This window comes from Chiloscyllium plagiosum, chromosome 18 (assembly GCF_004010195.1).
Source record: "Chiloscyllium plagiosum isolate BGI_BamShark_2017 chromosome 18, ASM401019v2, whole genome shotgun sequence".
NCBI classification, from domain to species: Eukaryota; Metazoa; Chordata; class Chondrichthyes; order Orectolobiformes; family Hemiscylliidae; genus Chiloscyllium; species Chiloscyllium plagiosum.
In genome coordinates, this window is record NC_057727.1 from 29,365,197 (window position 1) to 29,383,766 (window position 18,570).

The window sequence follows — 18,570 nt, forward strand, 5'->3', positions numbered from 1 at the left end:
GGGGCATGGATAGGATAAATAGACAAAGTCTTTTCCCTGGGGTCGGGGAGTCCAGAACTAGAGGGCATAGGTTTAGGGTAAGAGGGGAAAGACATAAAAGAGACCTAAGGGGCAACTTTTTCACTCAGAGGGTGGTACGTGTATGGAATGAGCTGCCAGAGGAAGTAGTGGAGGCTGGTACAATTGCAACATTTAAGAGGCATTTGGATGGGTATATGAATAGGAAGGGTTTGGAGGGCTATGGGCTGGGTGCTGGCAAGTGGGACTAGATTACGTTGGGATATCTGGTTAGCATGGACAGGTTGGACCGAAGGGTCTGTTTCCATGCTGTACATCTCTATGACTCTATGACTATAACCGTCCACTGTACCACCAATTTGGTGTCATCTAAAAATGGACTCAGCACAGATCCCTGTGGAATCCAGTTGGTCACAGCCCTCCTGTCCAAAAAACATCCCTCCACCATCACTCTCTGTCTCCTGCCATTAAGCAAATTTTATATCCAGTTGCCAAGCTCATCCTGAATGCCGTGTGATTATAAATCATTACAATAGGTGAAAAAAATCTCCTAATGTTAGCAATAATTTATCAAATTAGGGATAGTTTCCTAATGTTTGCACTTACTGCTTTATACTGTGCAGTATTTTCTACATACTGTACTATCTGTATTATAGTAAAATAAATGTGGCTTCTGCAAGTTTGGTGAAATACTGTTAATAATATTAAATAGTTTGGGCAGCTATTGCTTACACCACTTAAATTGATGTATTTTTCTATTAAATTGCTTTATTTTGCTGTAAGAAATGTGTTCATTATGTTTCCTTATGACTTGATATTGTAATGTAAAAGAAACTAAATGCATAACTTGGAGATGCCGGTGTTGGACTGTCGTGTACAAAGTTAAAAAAAACACATAATACCAGGTTATAGTCCAACAGGTTTAATTGGAAGCAACACTAGCTTTTGGAGCGCCGCTCCTTCAATCACCTGATTTTTAACTAAATGCATAACCTTCTCCAATTATCTCTAGTGTCCTCCAAAGATCTGCCCTTCATTTCTGATTTTCTTGCTGTGCCAGGTAACATAATCTGAAAACATTAGTTTTCATCTATACCCTGACCACAATAAAATCTACCACTGCTCTACCACTGTCTCTAACTTCTCACATTTCTTGTCCAATTTCCAATATTGGATGAATAGAAATTCCTTCCAAGCAAGTATGTAGAAAATTGAAGCTATTGTCATTGGATTCTGCACAAATTCTTAGTCAGTGGCACTATTATTAGCCTTGATAAATGCTTGAGGTGTAATTGGGTTGGTTAGAAATGATACTGTAATTTTTGACATTGAGTTAAGCATCTGGCAGCATATCCATATTATCACAAAGACTGCCTATTTCCATCTTTGCCCAATTCTACTTTGACTTTTCTGCTGATGAAACCCTTATCCACGTCTCCCTTACTTTAAATTTGACTACTGCCGAAGATTCCTAGCCAGCCTCTTGACTTTTGTTCTCAGTGAATTTGTGATTATTCAAAACTTGCCTCCTTCCTAACATGCACAAAGTTCCATTCAACCATTATCAATGTGCTCAATGATATTGCTTTAATTAATCATTGCTTCAACTTCAAAATTCAAATTCTTGTTTCCAATCCCCTATGTTTACAACTGCCTATTTCTGCAACTATATTTTCCTAACCATATGCAAAATAGATATTATTTGTATTTAAAACAGATCATAGCATGCATTCTGTTGGACTTCATCTGATTTGAAATAAACTTTTTTTTATGCTGACAGATAACCTGCACAGAAAAACAATGTAAGTATGTATTTTCATTAATTGTTAAAGTTCTACGTTTTTGCATTATATGTGTACATACATAATCTTCTGAGAATCTTCACTTTTCCAGTTCTGGTCTCCCGGGCCTCCTAGATTTTGATCTCCAAACTACTGATGGCTGTGCTTTCAACTACCAATGTCTTAAAGCTCTCTATCCCTCTCCTGAAAACTCACTGGACAGAACCTCTTTGGATTCTCAGTGACATGAACTATAGGGAGAAATCCAAGAGAATTGCACAAGAAGTCAAATGAGGCCCCTTTTGATGGTGGGAGCAACTAATTGCATTTTTTAACAGAGTGCCAGACATCAAAACAAGACTCTTGCTAGGGGCAGTGAAATGCCCAATTAAAGGGGGTCATTTTCAATATCACCTTCATCAACAGCAAATCTATAGGGAGAGGCTGAACAGGCTGGGGCTGTTTTCCCTGGAGCGTCGGAGGCTGAGGGGTGACCTTCAGCGCTCAGGGGCATGGATAGGGTAAATAGGCAAAGTTTTTCCCTGGGGTCGGGGAGTCCAGAACTAGAGGGCATAAGTTTAGGGTGAGAGGGGAAGATATAAAAGAGACCAAAGGGGCAACTTTTTTACGCAGAGTGGTACGTGTATGGAATGAGCTGCCAGAGGAAGTGGTGGAGGCTGGTACAATCGCAACATTGAAAAGGCATCTGGATGGGTACATGAATTAGGTTGGGATATCTGCTTGGCATAGATGAGTTGGATCGAAGGGTCTGTGTCGTGCTGTACTTCTCTCTGACTCTATGGCCTGGTGACTCCAACTTGATGGTTGCTTCTCTGAGCTGCTGTCTTGGATATTTAGCACCAGTGTTTCAGGCACACTTCAGTAAGCTTGGACCCCCCCCCCCCCACCCCCCCCCATCCTTGGACTGGCAACCTGCATATGCCTTGATGGCATAGAGAGGCTAGATCATGTCTGATCCATTTGCGATATTCATCTGCACTTCAATGTTGCACTTAGGCTTGCATCTGCAACTACAATTGAAATGAATTTGCAAAGAAAATTTGCACACAAGCACAGGGACCTAACTCTCAGGTTGGACTAGGCTGCACTCCAGAGTTGCCAGTTCACAGTCTTCGTGTTCACTTACTTAGCACAGACTTGCATACTTACAGCATCTGTGCCTTGTCTTGCCTCACCTTGCCTTGCTGTGCCATACCTTTTAGCATGTTGGTGTCTCAGCTATAACTTAAAAGCTCACAGTACTTCTATTTTGAAGCTGTTCTGTGCAGAAACAGAGCTGGACTGCTTGTGGTGCTTGACAGTGCTTGACTCTATACCGTATCGCCTTGTATATTCTTCCTATTTTTAATACACCTTCCTGCTCTTTAAATAATGTTCCAAGCATCCAATGGTTATTATTATGGTGAAACTTCCAATGGTCTAATAGCAGCCAGTTCAAGACCTACTTTTTTTGGCTTTCCAGAGTCATTCTTGGCCTCTGTTTCCTTATTTTCTGTTTGCCACCAGAAGAGACGATCTCTATCCAACTTTGCAGTTTCCTTCTCTCTGTGAAATCACTATGGGTTCAGCTCAATGAATGGTAACAACAATAAAGATTTGAATGAGTTAGAATTTCAGTAGGAAGAGGTTCAAAATGTGGAAACGTTATCACAGAATCCCTACAGTGTGGAAAGAGGCCATTTGGCCCATCGAGTGTCCACCAACCCTACAAACAACATCCCACTCAGACACCTATCTTAATCCCATAACTCTACATTTCCCACCTCACCTGCATCTCTGGAAACTGTGGACAATTTATCATGGTCAATCCACCTAACTTGCATATCTTTAGACTGCAATAGGAAATCGGAGGATGTGGAGACACAGGGAGAATGTACAAACTCCACATAGGTAGTCACCTAATGCTGGCATCAAACCTGGGTCCCTGGTGCTGTGAGGCTGCAGTGCTAACCACTGAGCCACTATACCATTCATTTGCTTATTGAATAGATGAAAATCATGCCTACCCTTCAGTGTTAGTAGATTATCATTGTATAGAGCACATATTGAGCCAATTTTCACATTTTATGCCTGTGAACCTTATTTGCTTGAATATAGTGTGCATAATTGCATGTAAAAATATGAAATCGTATACTTTTAATGTAGTTAATGAACCACCACCAGAGTGGATAATGCCAAATGAGAAAACCCCTTCAGATATATTGGATCTTCAAGTTCGGTTACAACAATCGGAAGAAAGTCAGCGTTCAGTGCTTAATATCAGCTGGACCATCAGCCCAGATGGTGAGATAGTCTTCCAATATATACTTATTATTAATTCATTCATGGGATGTGGGAAATTTGGCTAGGGCAGCATTTGTTGCCCTTTGCTAAGAAAAAGTGATTGGCAGTCATCTTCTTGAACCACTATAGTCCACGTGATGTAGGTATACCCACACTGCTGTTCAGAAGAAAGTTCTAAGATGTGGTTTAATGTAAAATATATTGCTCATTTAAAATAATTACTGAAAATCCACCTATTGCATTGCATGGTGTGTAGGTGAATATGCCCTTTCTAAGCATGCTCAATATAGAATCACAGAGCTGCATCATGGGGAGGTGATTTTCCCACCTCCAGGACAGCCAATTGAAGGCCCATATTGCCTTTGGAAAAGCACACCAAATCACAAAATAATCAGTCAGCTGTCAGGCCTATCCTACGGTCAAGTCCTCAGAGATCGCAATTATCAAAAAGTGCCATCCAGAGGCCAACAATTCTTTTGATCAGTAGTGTCACCACAGAAGTGCTGGCTGCTTTTGGAGTGCCAGTCACAGAGTGACCAGGCCAGATGTAAATAATAGTGGGAGGGATTTTGTGAGACAGTGGTTGTGGAATTGGAAGAACGTAAGGTATTTAGAACAAGGACACGAGGTTGGTTCTCAGTGAACTCCCCCTTCTCAACACAGCCACTTGTCCACCCATTCCATCAGATTGTCTATGACTCCTCAAAGTGTATCACTGTCCTCCTCAGTTCACAATTCACAATGCGTTCAAATTTTGCCTCTTTGCAAATTTGAAATTGTGCTGTGTCCATCCAACTTAAGTGGTGAATATCAATTAAATGGAGTTGCAATCCTGGTGCCAACTCCTGGAATCTCACCATAATATCCCCTTTTCTGAAAAAAACAACCATTCACCATTTACCCCGACTCTTTTTATCCTGTCACTCAGCCAATTTAATTTCCATGCTGCTACTGTGCCTTTTATTCCATGGGTTTCAACTTGCTGTAAAAAACTTATTATGTGATGATTTATCAAATACCTTTCTTTAAGTCCATGTACGTGGCATCAACAGAATTACTTCACCCATCCTCTCTGTCACCTCTTAAAATTCTTAATCAAGCTAGTCAAACACAATATTTCACCAATTTGTACTGGATTTGTATAATCCATATTTATCCAGTGTGGTTCAAACTTTATGTAATGAAACATAAAAAATTCAGAGCATTTGGCATTATGAATTTTTCATGTTCAGATTCGAACATTTGTTTGAGGAGAGTCAGGATGCAACCCATAGATTTAAAAACCAAATAAAAAACAACAGTTTGAGAAAAAAAACTGATTTCGCAGCTACAATGCAGACCATTTTCATTTAAAGCTGTCCCTATTTATTGTTGTTTAGTTGTAACAAAGTTTAATTATTGCTGCACTGCATGAAATCTTACTAAGTATCGCATGGTTCATTTTCACATTGTTTACTGTTGTAACTGACTCGATTGGTGTCATTTTGATGTAATCTCTCCGATTTTGACTTGTGGTCTTTTTTTCTAGGAAGCATTCAAGAACTTAGAGCCACTATGATATGCATTCAAAGTCCTCAAACAACCTGTTTTCGATGTGATTACAGTGCATTGTTTGAATCAGCACAAAATCCTCAAGGTCAACCAGTGAGTTATGTAGACTTCCTAATGAATGTAATATGCTAAACTAATATTCTTTAAAAAAGTGTAAACCTTTGCTTAGACAGGAACTTACTAAATATAATTTTCTACTGTAATGATTTCATGAATCACAAGACAACCAACCAACATAATTACTATCAGAAATCATAAAAAATATTTTGAATGATTGTCAGTGTCTAACATGTGTCTAACATGCAGTTAGAACATAGAACATAGAACATAGAAGAATACAGCGCAGTACAGGCCCTTCGGCCCTCGATGTTGCGCCGATCCAAGCCCACCTAACCTACACTAGCCCACTATCCTCCATATGCCTATCCAATGCCCGCTTAAATGCCCATAATGAGGGAGAGTCCACCACTGCTACTGGCAGGGCATTCCATGAACTCACGACTCGCTGAGTAAAGAAAAGTTATGATCTTTTTTTAAAATTCTTTTAATAGATATTTTTATTGAAAATTTAACATGCTTTTACACATTAACAAAAGAAAACTAAAAAAACTCCAAGTATAAACATTGATATACAATTAAATCTTAAATAAATACTAACCAAAGTCTATCAAACAGAAAAAAAAGCTGAGAAAAGAAAACAAAACTCAACTAACTACTCATCTAACCTACAACTAACCAGAGTGTATGATTAAAACTCTTACATTATTCAAGAGAAAAAAAAAAATGGATAACACAGAAATTGAGTAGAGACATACATGCTCGGAATGTGTTAACATCAGATCACAACAAAACCCTGCGGGATTCCTCTCCTAAGGGGCCCCGGACCGACCAGGTTCACCCTCTCAATTAAATTGTCAGTGTCTAACATGTGTCTAACATGCAGTTAGAACATAGAACATAGAACATAGAAGAATACAGCGCAGTACAGGCCCTTCGGCCCTCGATGTTGCGCCGATCCAAGCCCACCTAACCTACACTAGCCCACTATCCTCCATATGCCTATCCAATGCCCGCTTAAATGCCCATACTGAGGGAGAGTCCACCACTGCTACTGGCAGGGCATTCCATGAACTCATGACTCGCTGAGTACAGAAAAATTATGATCTTTTTTTAAAATTCTTTTAATAGATATTTTTATTGAAAATTTAACATGCTTTTAAACATTAACAAAAGAAAACTAAAAAAACTCCAAGTATAAACATTGATATACAATTAAATCTTAAATAAATAATAACCAAAATCTATCAAACAGAAAAAAAAACTGAGAAAAGAAAACAAAACTCAACTAACTACTCATCTAACCTACAACTAACCAGAGTGTATGATTAAAACTCTTACATTATTCAAAAGAAAAAAAAACAATGGATAACACAGAAATTGAGTAGTGACATACATGCTCGGAATGTGTTAACATCAGATCACAACAAAACCCTGCGGGATTCCTCTCCTAAGGGGCCCCGGACCGACCAGGTTCACCCTCTCAATTAAATGAAGGCCTTTGTTAGGATGACTGAGATATTTGTATTTGTGTAATTAAGAAGGGCTGCCATATTTTATGGAGTAATTCGATTTTTCTTTTGATGCACCATATTTGTAAGGAAGTCAGGGCGAGTATATTCCATAATTATTCTGTGCCAACTCGAATGTCCATGAGGGCCCTCAGCCACCCAGTTTACCAAAATATTTTTCCTTGCACAGAAAGAGAGAATGGAAAATAATCTCTTCCCTGTCATAATTTTAGGTGTTCTTTATCCAATAAATGTGTCTCCTATAGGAGAGCTATATCGATCCTTTCTTTCTTGAATTTTGATAACATTTTCTTCCTTTTGATTGGTGAATTACTCCCCGTGACATTCCAGGTGCACCATTTAATCGATCAATTACCCATAATCACCGGGCAAGTCCGAGACCCCCGGGAGAAGAAACCTTATCCAAAACATCCCGAGCATAGAGCATATAAAATTCACAAAAATAAAGGCTCTTTAATAAACTCAGAACAATATAATAAAAAACTATTTCTAAATAAAAAAATATAAAACGTATTTAAACGGAGATCTTCCCCCTTATTCCTAGGGGGCATCACTTCCTTTCCAAAATCCCATCATAACCTCTCCCAAAGAGTGCCCCACCCTTGACCCAGGCACCCCACGATAGGATAAAGAAAATTCAAATATACTACTGAGCCCCCCCCCTCCCCCACCTACATCAATACCTGGATATATTTGGTAATATTAATACCATATATGAACATAAATGACTATAAAATTACAGTCTTAGCAAATAATAATTAAATATAGTAATACAGAATAGCAGGGGAAAACAACCCCGCTCCTAAGGAAAGAGATAAAATAGGATAAGGTAACCACCTTCCCCCTATCTACATTAACTAGACCCCCTGGCCAATGTATATATAAAAAAAGGAAGAAAATCGCTAAGTAAAGAATAAATAAATAAACTCCTCTTCCCACCCCCCAGAAATAATATTAAACAGTAAGGTAATGAAAGGAAAAAAAAAGGGGGTTAACCGGGGTGGGGGGAGGGCAAAACAACATCAACTAACTCTTATAATTTATCTAAGAGAGTCCAAAAGTTCCTTGGCCTTCTTCGGTGATCCAAAGTTATACACGGACCCTTCATGGCTGAAGCGTAGCGTAGCTGGGTAGCGCAAGGAGTACTGAATGTTTAAGTCCCTTAAACGCTTCTTTGCTTCGTCAAATGCCTTCCTCTTTCAGACCAAAGCTGGGGAAAAGTCCTGAATTAACATAATCTTGGATCCTTTATAAATCATGGCTTGTGGATCTTTCCCAAGATTTCTGGAAGCTTCCAAGAGCATCTGCCTCTCCTTGTAACTCTGCAGCCGGAACAGGACCGGGCGGGGGCGTGGTTCGAGCCGGGCCCATGCACTACAACCCGGTAGGCCCATTCCATCCTTACCTGGCCTGATCCAGCCTCCAGATTTAACAGCTGTGGAAGCCACTGCTCGAGGAACGGTGTAAGCTGGCCTTCTTCTTCCCGTTCGGGAAGACCCAGCAAACAAATATTTTTTCGACGACCTCGATTCTTGAGGTCATCGATCTGATTTTCTAAGGTCTGGACTTGCTATTCGAGAGTCTGGACCCGATCCACGGCCGATTCTGCTATGATCTCGGAGGTCGTGGCCTTTAGCTCCGCCCCTCTGACTCGGCGTTTGATTTCTTTGATGTCTCGGCCGTGCTTTTGAAGCGCGGCCAAAAGTGAATTCCATCAGCTTTGGGACTCTTCAATGAAGGCATTGATCTTCACATCGAGTTTAGAGATTATTTCCACAAGACTCGCCATCGTAGATAAGTTCCCCGGGGCAGCTGCGGAAGCCTCTGCTGCAGCTGGGGAGGGTGGGGGAAGGCTTCCTGCCTACTGAGAATTGTGGGCTCCTTTCCCCCTAGTCATTTTTACAGGAGACTAGACTATTTAAATTTAGTGCTGAGCAACTAATTACATTAAGTAAAACTATTTTAAATGATTTAGTGAGTGTGGTGGAGGCGGGAGAAGTCTTGGGAGGAGCACTATAGACTCAGACTTGCTGAGTCTCCGCCATCTTGGATCTCGCAGTTATGATCTTATTGAAAGCTCAGGTCCAAGAGGCTTGTGCCTATTCCTGCTCTTATTTCTTGTGTTGTCATTCACCTTTATAAACAAAATCTGGTATCCTGCCTTCTGAATACTGATGTGATAACTCACTTAATAATGGTTCAGGAATCCTTAAGACTGTAAGACCATAAGAAATAGGAGTGGAAGTAAGGCCATTCAGCGTATCGAGTCTACTCCACCATTCAATCATGGCTGATGGGCATTTCAATACCACTTACCCACACTCTCCCTGTATCCCTTAATTTCATGCGAGGTTAGGAATTTATCAATCTCTGCCTTGAAGACATTTAATGTCCCGGCCTCCGTTGCACTCCGTGGTATGTCACGGTATACATTGTATTTCAGAATTTTGTAAGGTTGTACAAAATATAGTAAAAGCTACAAATATCCCTGAAATATAACACCTTGTTACATTAAAAATATCGCTTCCTTTTTTCAAGTGGCAATTTTATTACGCTGAATATCCTGTTAAGCCAGCAACCAATTACTTTGTGACAGCATTCAACATCCCAACAGCAAATATTGGTGAATATCCACCAGAGAAATCCACTAGTCTTTTCACACCATGTAAGTGAATTACGTATGTTATGTTTTTCAAGCATAAGGCACTTTTCAAACATTTTTTCTGAGTGCGTTTTCAATGACAATAGATTAAAGTTGGAGGTATGTAGTGGTAGATGGAGGGGTTTGGGATGGAGTGGACAGAATGCTGTTACCCTATAAACAGTGTTTCTACTTGTAAATTACTTTAAAATGTTAAACTTTCAAAAAAAAAATCAACTTCACCACTGGGAACTGCAGGCAAAATTTAAATTTCAATTGCTCTTCATAATTTGTGCACTTTCTATTAACTGCCTTTTACATTTCAAAAGTCATTGGCCACCTTTCAGTTTTCAGTTAGCTATGTGTAAATGATGACAGAAATTAAAAAAAAAAATAAAATCATTACAATCTAAAGAATTTCAATTGTCTCATTCACTCCATGACCTACAAAACTAGAAAGGAAACTAAGCTGTAGACCAAGTGCAGGTGGTTACCCAGAAGTACAGATCATTTAACTGATTGGGGCAAATGAAATATAATGCAATGAAATATGAAATTATCCATTTTGGAAGGAAGAGTAGAATTTTATTTTAAAAGCTGTCAGGGAATAAATGTTGGTGTTCGGAGGGATATGGATATCTATGCACAAACCACAGAGCTAACAGGCAGGTACGGCAAGCAAATAGGAAAATAAATGATATATTATCTTTTGTTTCAAAAGGTTTAGAGTACAAGCTTAAGGTAACCATACTGCTTTGCATAGAGCTTTCTTGAGATCATACAAAAATTGGTCACAATTTCATTTCTATAACTAAGGAAAGTGAGAGATGGGTGGAAAAATGGTTCGCTAGATTATGAGGTAGGTTTATGAGGAGAGAACAAGTAGAATGTACCTGTATTAGTTTAGAAAAATTAGACAAGACCTTTATTGCAATATAAAAACAAGAGAGGGTGGATGCTGTGAGACTGTCTTCTCTGATTGGCCGGTCTAGAATTGTGAGATTTGGAATCAGAGTAAGGGGTCAGGCATTTAGGACAGAAATAAAAGAATGCTTGTGTCTCTTCGCAATTTTCTGCTGCAGAAGGCTGTCAATGCTCACTTGATGTGTATATTCAAAACTGTGATTGAAAGATGCTTAGGGACTTAACGAATCAAGTGATATGTCAGGCAGGCCATGAAAAAAATTAGGTTTATGGAGCTATGATCTTATTGGAAGTTCAGTTCCAAAACGCATATGCCTATTCCTGCCCTTATTTCTTGTATTGTTATCCACCTTTATAAACAAAATTTGAAATCCTGCCATCTGAATACTGATGCAATAACTAACTTAATTGAGGTTCAGTAAATTTTTGGAGAAAGCAAGTAAGCAAATGAGAAAATCTCCCTACTTCTGCTGTGTTAGCTGAGGTCATCTGACCTGAAAGAAAGTCTGGCACAAATATTTTCAATGTATGTATCTGGATTAGGGAATAGGAATATTAACTTTAGGTTTCAGTTTCTGATTCCTAACCTGTCGGCCTTGCTGAAAGTTTGTGTGTATGTCAGGAGACAGGTTAGCAGAACCCCTGTACTGTCAATCCTGTTTTGGAAGTCTAATTGGCCACTAATTATCTCCTAAAGGTTAGCAGAACATCCTTGTGGCCAATTGATATCCTGAAATTCTTTGCTTTTGCATTTAAAAATAAAAAAAAGTGAGATATAGCAGTTAGTTTCACGGACTAACTCAAAAATTTAGGTTAACATCATAATCCTATTTGCAATCAGTTCAATGCATCTTGAGACTATAGGCTTTTACACGGCTTTTGTGAATCTGACTATTTTGTTTCAATTGTATAGCTTGTTCCATTGCGACAATGAAAAATCATGAAAGCTGTGAAGGTAGGCAACTTGTTTCTTTAAAATAAAACTCTAAAAATGAACTTTATTGATTTTCCTTAGCAGCCAGATTTCTCAAGTGCACAATAGGCATCACCATCATGCAAACTTTAATTTTATTTTAGTAATAGTAATAATAGTATTGGCTGGAAATAATATTAGCTGAAATCACACCAGCTCTATGCTGACTAGTAACAAAGCCAAAATCTTCTGTCAATCTACTTACCTAATGGCTGAATGTAAAAAATGAATAAACAATATAAACGTAAGCAGAAAATTTTATGGTGGTTTAAAAGATAACAGAGCAATTGTAGTCATATGCCTATATTTCTTCTACTTTAACATAAAAAATTGTCATTATACTAAGTTTGCAGCAAATGAAGTTTATGCACGGACTTTCGAGTAGTCAACAAGAGTATTGGTCACTGGCTGGACAGAAACCCAACCCCCCCCCCACCTCCCACCATGTTGCCTCTTTCTGGGAAGCATCTTGTGCTGCTCAGGTAATTACAGGCACAAATGCTACCCTGAAGGCAGGATCCAATTCACATAGCACCTGGTTGATCAGAGGCTGGTAGTTCTTTTGTACTCAGTTGCATCACTTAGGAAGTGATGGCTAATGTTGGTATGACACTGACTGAAGTCTAGTATCAAAGACGGATCCAGACAGTTGAGTGATGGGGAAAGTAGTGGAGATTGGGGAGGTGGGGAGTGTGAGTGGAGGGTGGGGGTAGCAAGGGTGTCAGCAGCTAGGATAGTGTGCAGCTCCCAGTTGTCTGCCTTTCCCTCAGGGTCCTTTGATAGGATGTGTCTTTAAACAAGTGACCCTTCAGGAGCTCACAAACAAACCAGGCCAAGCTCATTTTATGCCCATGCACTGTCAATACTGTGTTGGAAGTCTAAATGGCCACTAATTATCTACTAAAGTCCCAAACTATAGCTGTGTTGGCAAGGTTGTCCATAAGCCTTCCCACCCTAGATGTAACCAAGGCACCTGGTTCTCAACCATCCTGCCTGATTATATGCCCTCCTGCCTTGAAACTTGCCATAGTAGAGGACACCTATGATAATGTCTCTAACATCAGGAAATAATTTGAGGCTAAATTTGAGTTTAATTAAGATATTGATAAAAAGAAATAAATGATGCAATTGTGGAGTCTCAACAACCTCTGGATGTAGTTGAAACCAGGCAGACAATGTGGGCTTCTCAGCTTACCTTCCTTTGATTCTTGATTCACTGCCAAGTGGCTGTCTCCATACATTGTTTTCCAATAGGGTTTGGAGGTTATGGAAGGCAATTAGAAAACTCGGAACAACAATAGGCAATGGGTGAACATTAATTAAACTACCATAGTGACGATTGGAAAAATGGCCTGGGGGCCAGATTGAACTCAAGAACCAGGTCCCCACCTCATGGCATGAAATTTCTCACACAACTATCCACCCCACCATACCCTCAAAATTCAGCCTTGCATTATTTACACTTTTTAATAATTGCTTTGAATAGATAACAAATTTTGAATATCATCTGATAAAAAATATTTTTATGTTTGCAGAAGTAGGGATTATATTGTGAATTGTGTCACCTAAAGAAATCAATTGATTTCAATATGATATTCATTTTTGCTTTCACATTTTCTAACCGCATCCATTGAAACATTTAAAACGTTTAAAAGATTGAATAAATTATCTTTGCAATTACTGAATTATTATGGATTTACAGATGCCCAATGGAATCCAAACATATCTTTGTGTATGGTTAATAACGACGTGGTTATCAGTTTTACTGCCAGTCCAAATTCATTACGTTATGATGTTGAGCTGGTCATGTGCGATCTCATTGTGACACCAAAATTAAATGGAACAACAATTTCTAAGGTATGTAATTTAAAATTTAGTACATAGAAAATAAGACTCACCAAACCTTGGAATCCTGGAGTACTTGCTCTGCAGAATTATGCTGTTGTTTTTCTCCATGTGAGCAGTCTAAGCTAATGTTTCCAAACAAAACCCTCCCATTTCCTTCATGCATCAAATTACCATTTGGAATAATTTACAGGTTCTGCTTTAAGAAAATCAGTTGCAGAGAAATTCATGTTCTAACATTTTACCATGTAAAGAAATTATTTTTATCTTCCCACTCCTTGTTGATAAGTATTAGAAATTATTTTGAGCACAGCAACACTGTTTGTCTGGACATAATTTAAGATGTTTGCATTTTGGATCATTCCACACTTGCCAGTATGATCAATAATTGCTATAACCCAAGAGTCCACCCTTGTGATCAGAACTCTATATGTACGTAGAGTCATAGAGTCATACAGCACAGAAACAGATCCTTCGGTCCAACCAGTCCATGCTGATCATAATCCCAAACAAAAGTAGACCCACCTGCCTGCACTTGGCCCAAAACCTTCCAAACATTTCCCAATCATGTACCTATTCAAATGTATTTTAAAAGTTGTAATTGTATCCACATTCACCACTTCCTCAGGAAGTTCACTCCACACACAATCACTCTCTGTATCAAATATTTGCCCCTTGTTTTTTTTTAATCTTTCTCCTTTCACCTGAAAAATGTTCCCCCTAGTCTTGAAATCCCTCACCCTAAGGTATTTTGACTCATACAGCAATGTTCAGATTATTCTTTGAAATAGAAGAAACTCCATATGAACATTGAAAAATTTACCATAAATGGCCATTATTTACAAACACCACATTCACAGGCACAGTATCTGGGTTACATTTAGTTACTTCATTACAACTGAGCAGCATGCTTACAGTAGAATATCATGCTTTAAGTGATCCCAGAACAGGACATAATTTAAGATCCTCAGGTCACATACTATGGGTACTGTGATATTATGTTTCTTAAAGATTTTGACATATTGACAGTGAGACGTAACACAACAGATTGGTAACTGAACTTCAACAGTTGTTACTAGGAGAAACTAAATAAATTAGGGACACATTCCATGGAATTGTAAGGGTTAAGGGGCTGATCTATTCAAAGTTTTCAAGAATTTAAGAAGATCAGACTGGGTAGATTTGAAAAAAAAACTACTCAACAAATTGGAGAGACTGGCAAAATTCTCTTCTGCAAATGGCAACTGATGTCAATACATTTGTTAATTTTTAAATATGATCTTGATAGTTTATTTTTAATCCAAAGTTATTAAGGAAAGTGGTATAAGATTTAAAGGAGATGTATGGAAAAATCTTTTCATTCAGAGGGTGGTGGAAATCTGGTAGAGGCAGAAACACTCATAACATTTAAAAAGTATTCAGATGTACTCTTGCAATGCCAAAGCATATAAGGCTATGGACAAAGTGCTGTAAAATGGGATTAGAATAGTTAGGTCATTGTTTTTGCTCAGCAAGGACACAATGGGCTGAAGATCCTTGTTGGTCTTTATGAATTTGGATATATGAGACAAAGGTGATTATGTGGAGTTTGATTAAAAATCAGCCATGAGATCAACAAATGCTGGACATTTTTAAATAAATGTTCAGAGATGTTCTTAAACACCCCTGGAGCAGGATAGCAATTGAACCTGGATTCCCGGTTGACAAGAGTGCTACTCATCAAATGCTAGCTATTTTTAAAAGTGTACATGTTATGGTGAGACTTGAACCAGGCCTTCTGGCTCAGGGACACTATCCTACAAACACCCTTCTCATCACATGCCATACTGCTGGTGCAATGAGATTCAAACCCAGAACTCCGTATGAAGTGATACCAGAATGGGTTCTCAGACGAAACCTGTTTCTTAATAGATGACGTTTGAATTGTAGCCAGTGTAGAAATGTTTCCTGTTTAGTACAAGATGTAACATAAATTATTCCGCTGCTTTTTATCTACAGACAGCTTGTGAATATGCAAAGTAATAGTCAAAGCAATGCCACTTATTTAGCCTAATCCCGTTCCTCTCTTCAAAAATATGACCTTATAAAACATCAATTAGACTTCTAACTTATTTTTTATGTTATCATTCTTTCAAACTATTCCTGTAGCAAATAACTGGCAATCTGCATTCAATCTAGAAGTTCAAACCAAGAGTCGTTTCTCATAGCCCGTTCAATATTTGTTTATCCCTTTGATCCTTATCCCTGTAAATTCTCAGTTTACAATTAAAATCTGGCTGAATTCTGACAAATTCAAGAATTTGCTTGCAGTTCTGACAGTAAAACTAATTACCTACTTAAATACCTCTTGCTGTGCCATTAGAATGGATTTGTTGCTTGGCCACTAAAGACAATTGTTAAATGTTCGCAGTCATCTTGGCTGCTGATCTTAGATGATGCATTAGCTTATGCTATTACAAAAAACAGAAAATATTGGAAAACATGAGCAAGATCAGCAACATTTGTGGAAATTGAGAAACAAGAGTTAATGCATTAAGGCAATGACTTTTAATTAGAATTGGAAAAAGTTGGTGACATAACAATTTTTAAGACAGAAACTAGGCTGAGAGATTTCACATTTCCTAAACTGGCTTGGTCAATTTTCAATATGGTCATAGAGATATACAGCATGGAAACAGACCCTTCAGTCCAACTGTCCATGACGACCAGATATCCTAAATAAATCTAATCCCATTTACCAGCATTTATTCCATATCCCTCTAAACCCTTCCTTTTCATATACCCATCCAGATGCCTTTTAAATGTTGTAATCATCCCAGCCTCCATCACTTCCTCTGGAACGTCATTCCATACGCACATCACCCACTGCATGAAAAAATTGCCCCTTAGTTGTATTTTATATTTTTCTCATCTCACCTTAAACCTATGCTCTCTAATTTTGGATTCCCCCATCCCAGGGAAAAGACCTTGACTATTCACCCTATCCATGCCCCTCATGACTTTATAAACCTCTATAAGGTCACCCCTCAGCGTCTGATGCTCCAAGGAAAATAGCCCAGCCTTCAACCTCTCCCTATAGCTAAACTCTCCAACTTTGGTAACATCCTTGTAAAACGTTTCTGTACCTTTTCAAATTTCGCAACACACTTCCTATAGGAGGGAGACCAGAATTGGGCAAATTCCCTTTGATTCCATATCTTGTCACATATCTTTTGTTATATCTCTAAATATTTTTAAACATTAATTGAAATCACATCAAACAATTTATTTAATTTATTCCGTGCTGTTTAAACAATTGGTCAAGCATGACTTGATCTTGTGAAATCCATAGTGACTTCCTGATTGGCTTCTGTTTCTGTATGATAATTTCACCCTGAAATAAATAGATATTAACAATTTATTTATTTATAACAACGTATTATTTCCAAGTTATTTTACCTTATTTTCAAAGAGGGAAGTCACATTGCCTTTGTGCAGCATACTGACATGCATTTCTTATCCACAGTATTTCACAGAATTTTTTGACCATAAATTAAGTGTTGAAATGTGTGTTCTTTACGTTGAAATAATTTTTTCGGTCATATTTCTCTTGAACTAATAACTTTGCATAAGGGCTGGATATGGCATCCAGGCCCATTTAAAATATGAGAAAGACCACACAGTCTCCTGTCAGTAGGAAAACCTCTTTTGGAGGCAGGAGTGATCCCAGGTAGACATCTGCCCAGCGGCAGTGGGTTGTCAGTTAGGTTCATTATTTAACCAACTGACAGCAATTAGCCATAATCCAACTGGGGGCTTCAGGACTATCAGTGGCACAACATTCCTATGCCTTCGGAAGGCTACTTGGCAAATCCATCGGGGACCCACTAAAGGGAAAGAAATTCAAAAGCCCTTCCCTGCAACCTCTGTCCAAATTTACTCACCCGTGGCCTGGATTGCTGAGCAATTTTAAGCCTTTCCCTGACTGCATTAAAGCCATTGTTTCCTGTGGAACTGCCTATAATGGAGCCTCTAACTGGTTGAGTTGGATTTCTGCTCTTGGATTTGAATTGTGGTGAAGACCTGATTGTGGCCACTCTGATAGGTCATGTCTCCCTCTCAGTAATGAACATGGGATTTCATAACAGTTCTCCAACCAATAGGCTGAAAGCACGTCAATTATGTTAAATTGCACTGTAATATTTCTACATATATCTAATGTGAACATAGAACATAGAACATAGAACAATACAGCACAGAACAGGCCCTTCGGCCCACGATGTTGTGCCGAACTTCTAACCTAGATTAAGTACCCATCCATGTACCTATACAAATGCCGCTTAAAGGTCGCCAATGATCCCGACTCTACCACTCCCACGGGCAGCGCATTCCATGCCCCCACCACTCTCTGGGTAAAGAACCCAAATTGTAGCTATTTAAAACAGTGGCTTTATTAGCATCCGAAAGGGTAGCAGTTAAGCATCACGGTCACGTGGGGTTAACGGTAATACAGATCCGATGATTCAATCATTTCCTGGTACATGCTAAGCATGCAGATACACAGATGCTGAAATTCTTTTGCCTGGCAGGTAAATGACAATGTTAAATGTCATCACTGCTGAGCTTACCATGCTGGCTATAATCATTGGGTAAAGATCTAATGGCCCAGCATTCTAAAAAGTTTTCTTTGCTCATTTGTGAGGTGTGAATGTCATTGGCCAGGTCCTTTATTGGAGGAGAAAGTGAGGTCTGCAGATGCTGGAGATCAAAGTTGAAACTTTATTGCTGGAACAGCACAGCAGGTCAGGCAGCATCCAGGAAACAGGAGATTCGACGTTTCGGGCACAGGCCAAAGAAGGGCCTGTTTCGGGCTTCTTCTTCCTGAAGAAGGGCCTGTGCCCGAAACGTCGAATCTCCTGTACCCTGGATGCTGCCTGACCTGCTGTGCTGTTCCAGCAATAAAGT

The 18,570-nt window shown here is 38.9% G+C and overlaps 1 protein-coding gene across 4 annotated transcripts in view; it reads left to right on the plus strand.

Annotated features, from left to right (window-relative positions):
* Nucleotides 1–18,570, plus strand: part of LOC122559004 (interleukin-17 receptor B) — a 48,791-nt gene that overhangs the window by 2,615 nt on the left and 27,606 nt on the right. For 3 of the 4 annotated variants that reach the window (XM_043708081.1, XM_043708079.1, XM_043708082.1), the window contains exons 2-7: nucleotides 1,799–1,820; nucleotides 3,966–4,103; nucleotides 5,632–5,747; nucleotides 9,782–9,908; nucleotides 11,722–11,763; nucleotides 13,484–13,638. In XM_043708081.1, coding sequence (XP_043564016.1) covers nucleotides 1,799–1,820; nucleotides 3,966–4,103; nucleotides 5,632–5,747; nucleotides 9,782–9,908; nucleotides 11,722–11,763; nucleotides 13,484–13,638 — 600 coding nt within the window. The remainder of the gene's footprint in view (nucleotides 1–1,798; nucleotides 1,821–3,965; nucleotides 4,104–5,631; nucleotides 5,748–9,781; nucleotides 9,909–11,721; nucleotides 11,764–13,483; nucleotides 13,639–18,570) is intronic. The other variant, XM_043708080.1, reaches the window with a different exon arrangement.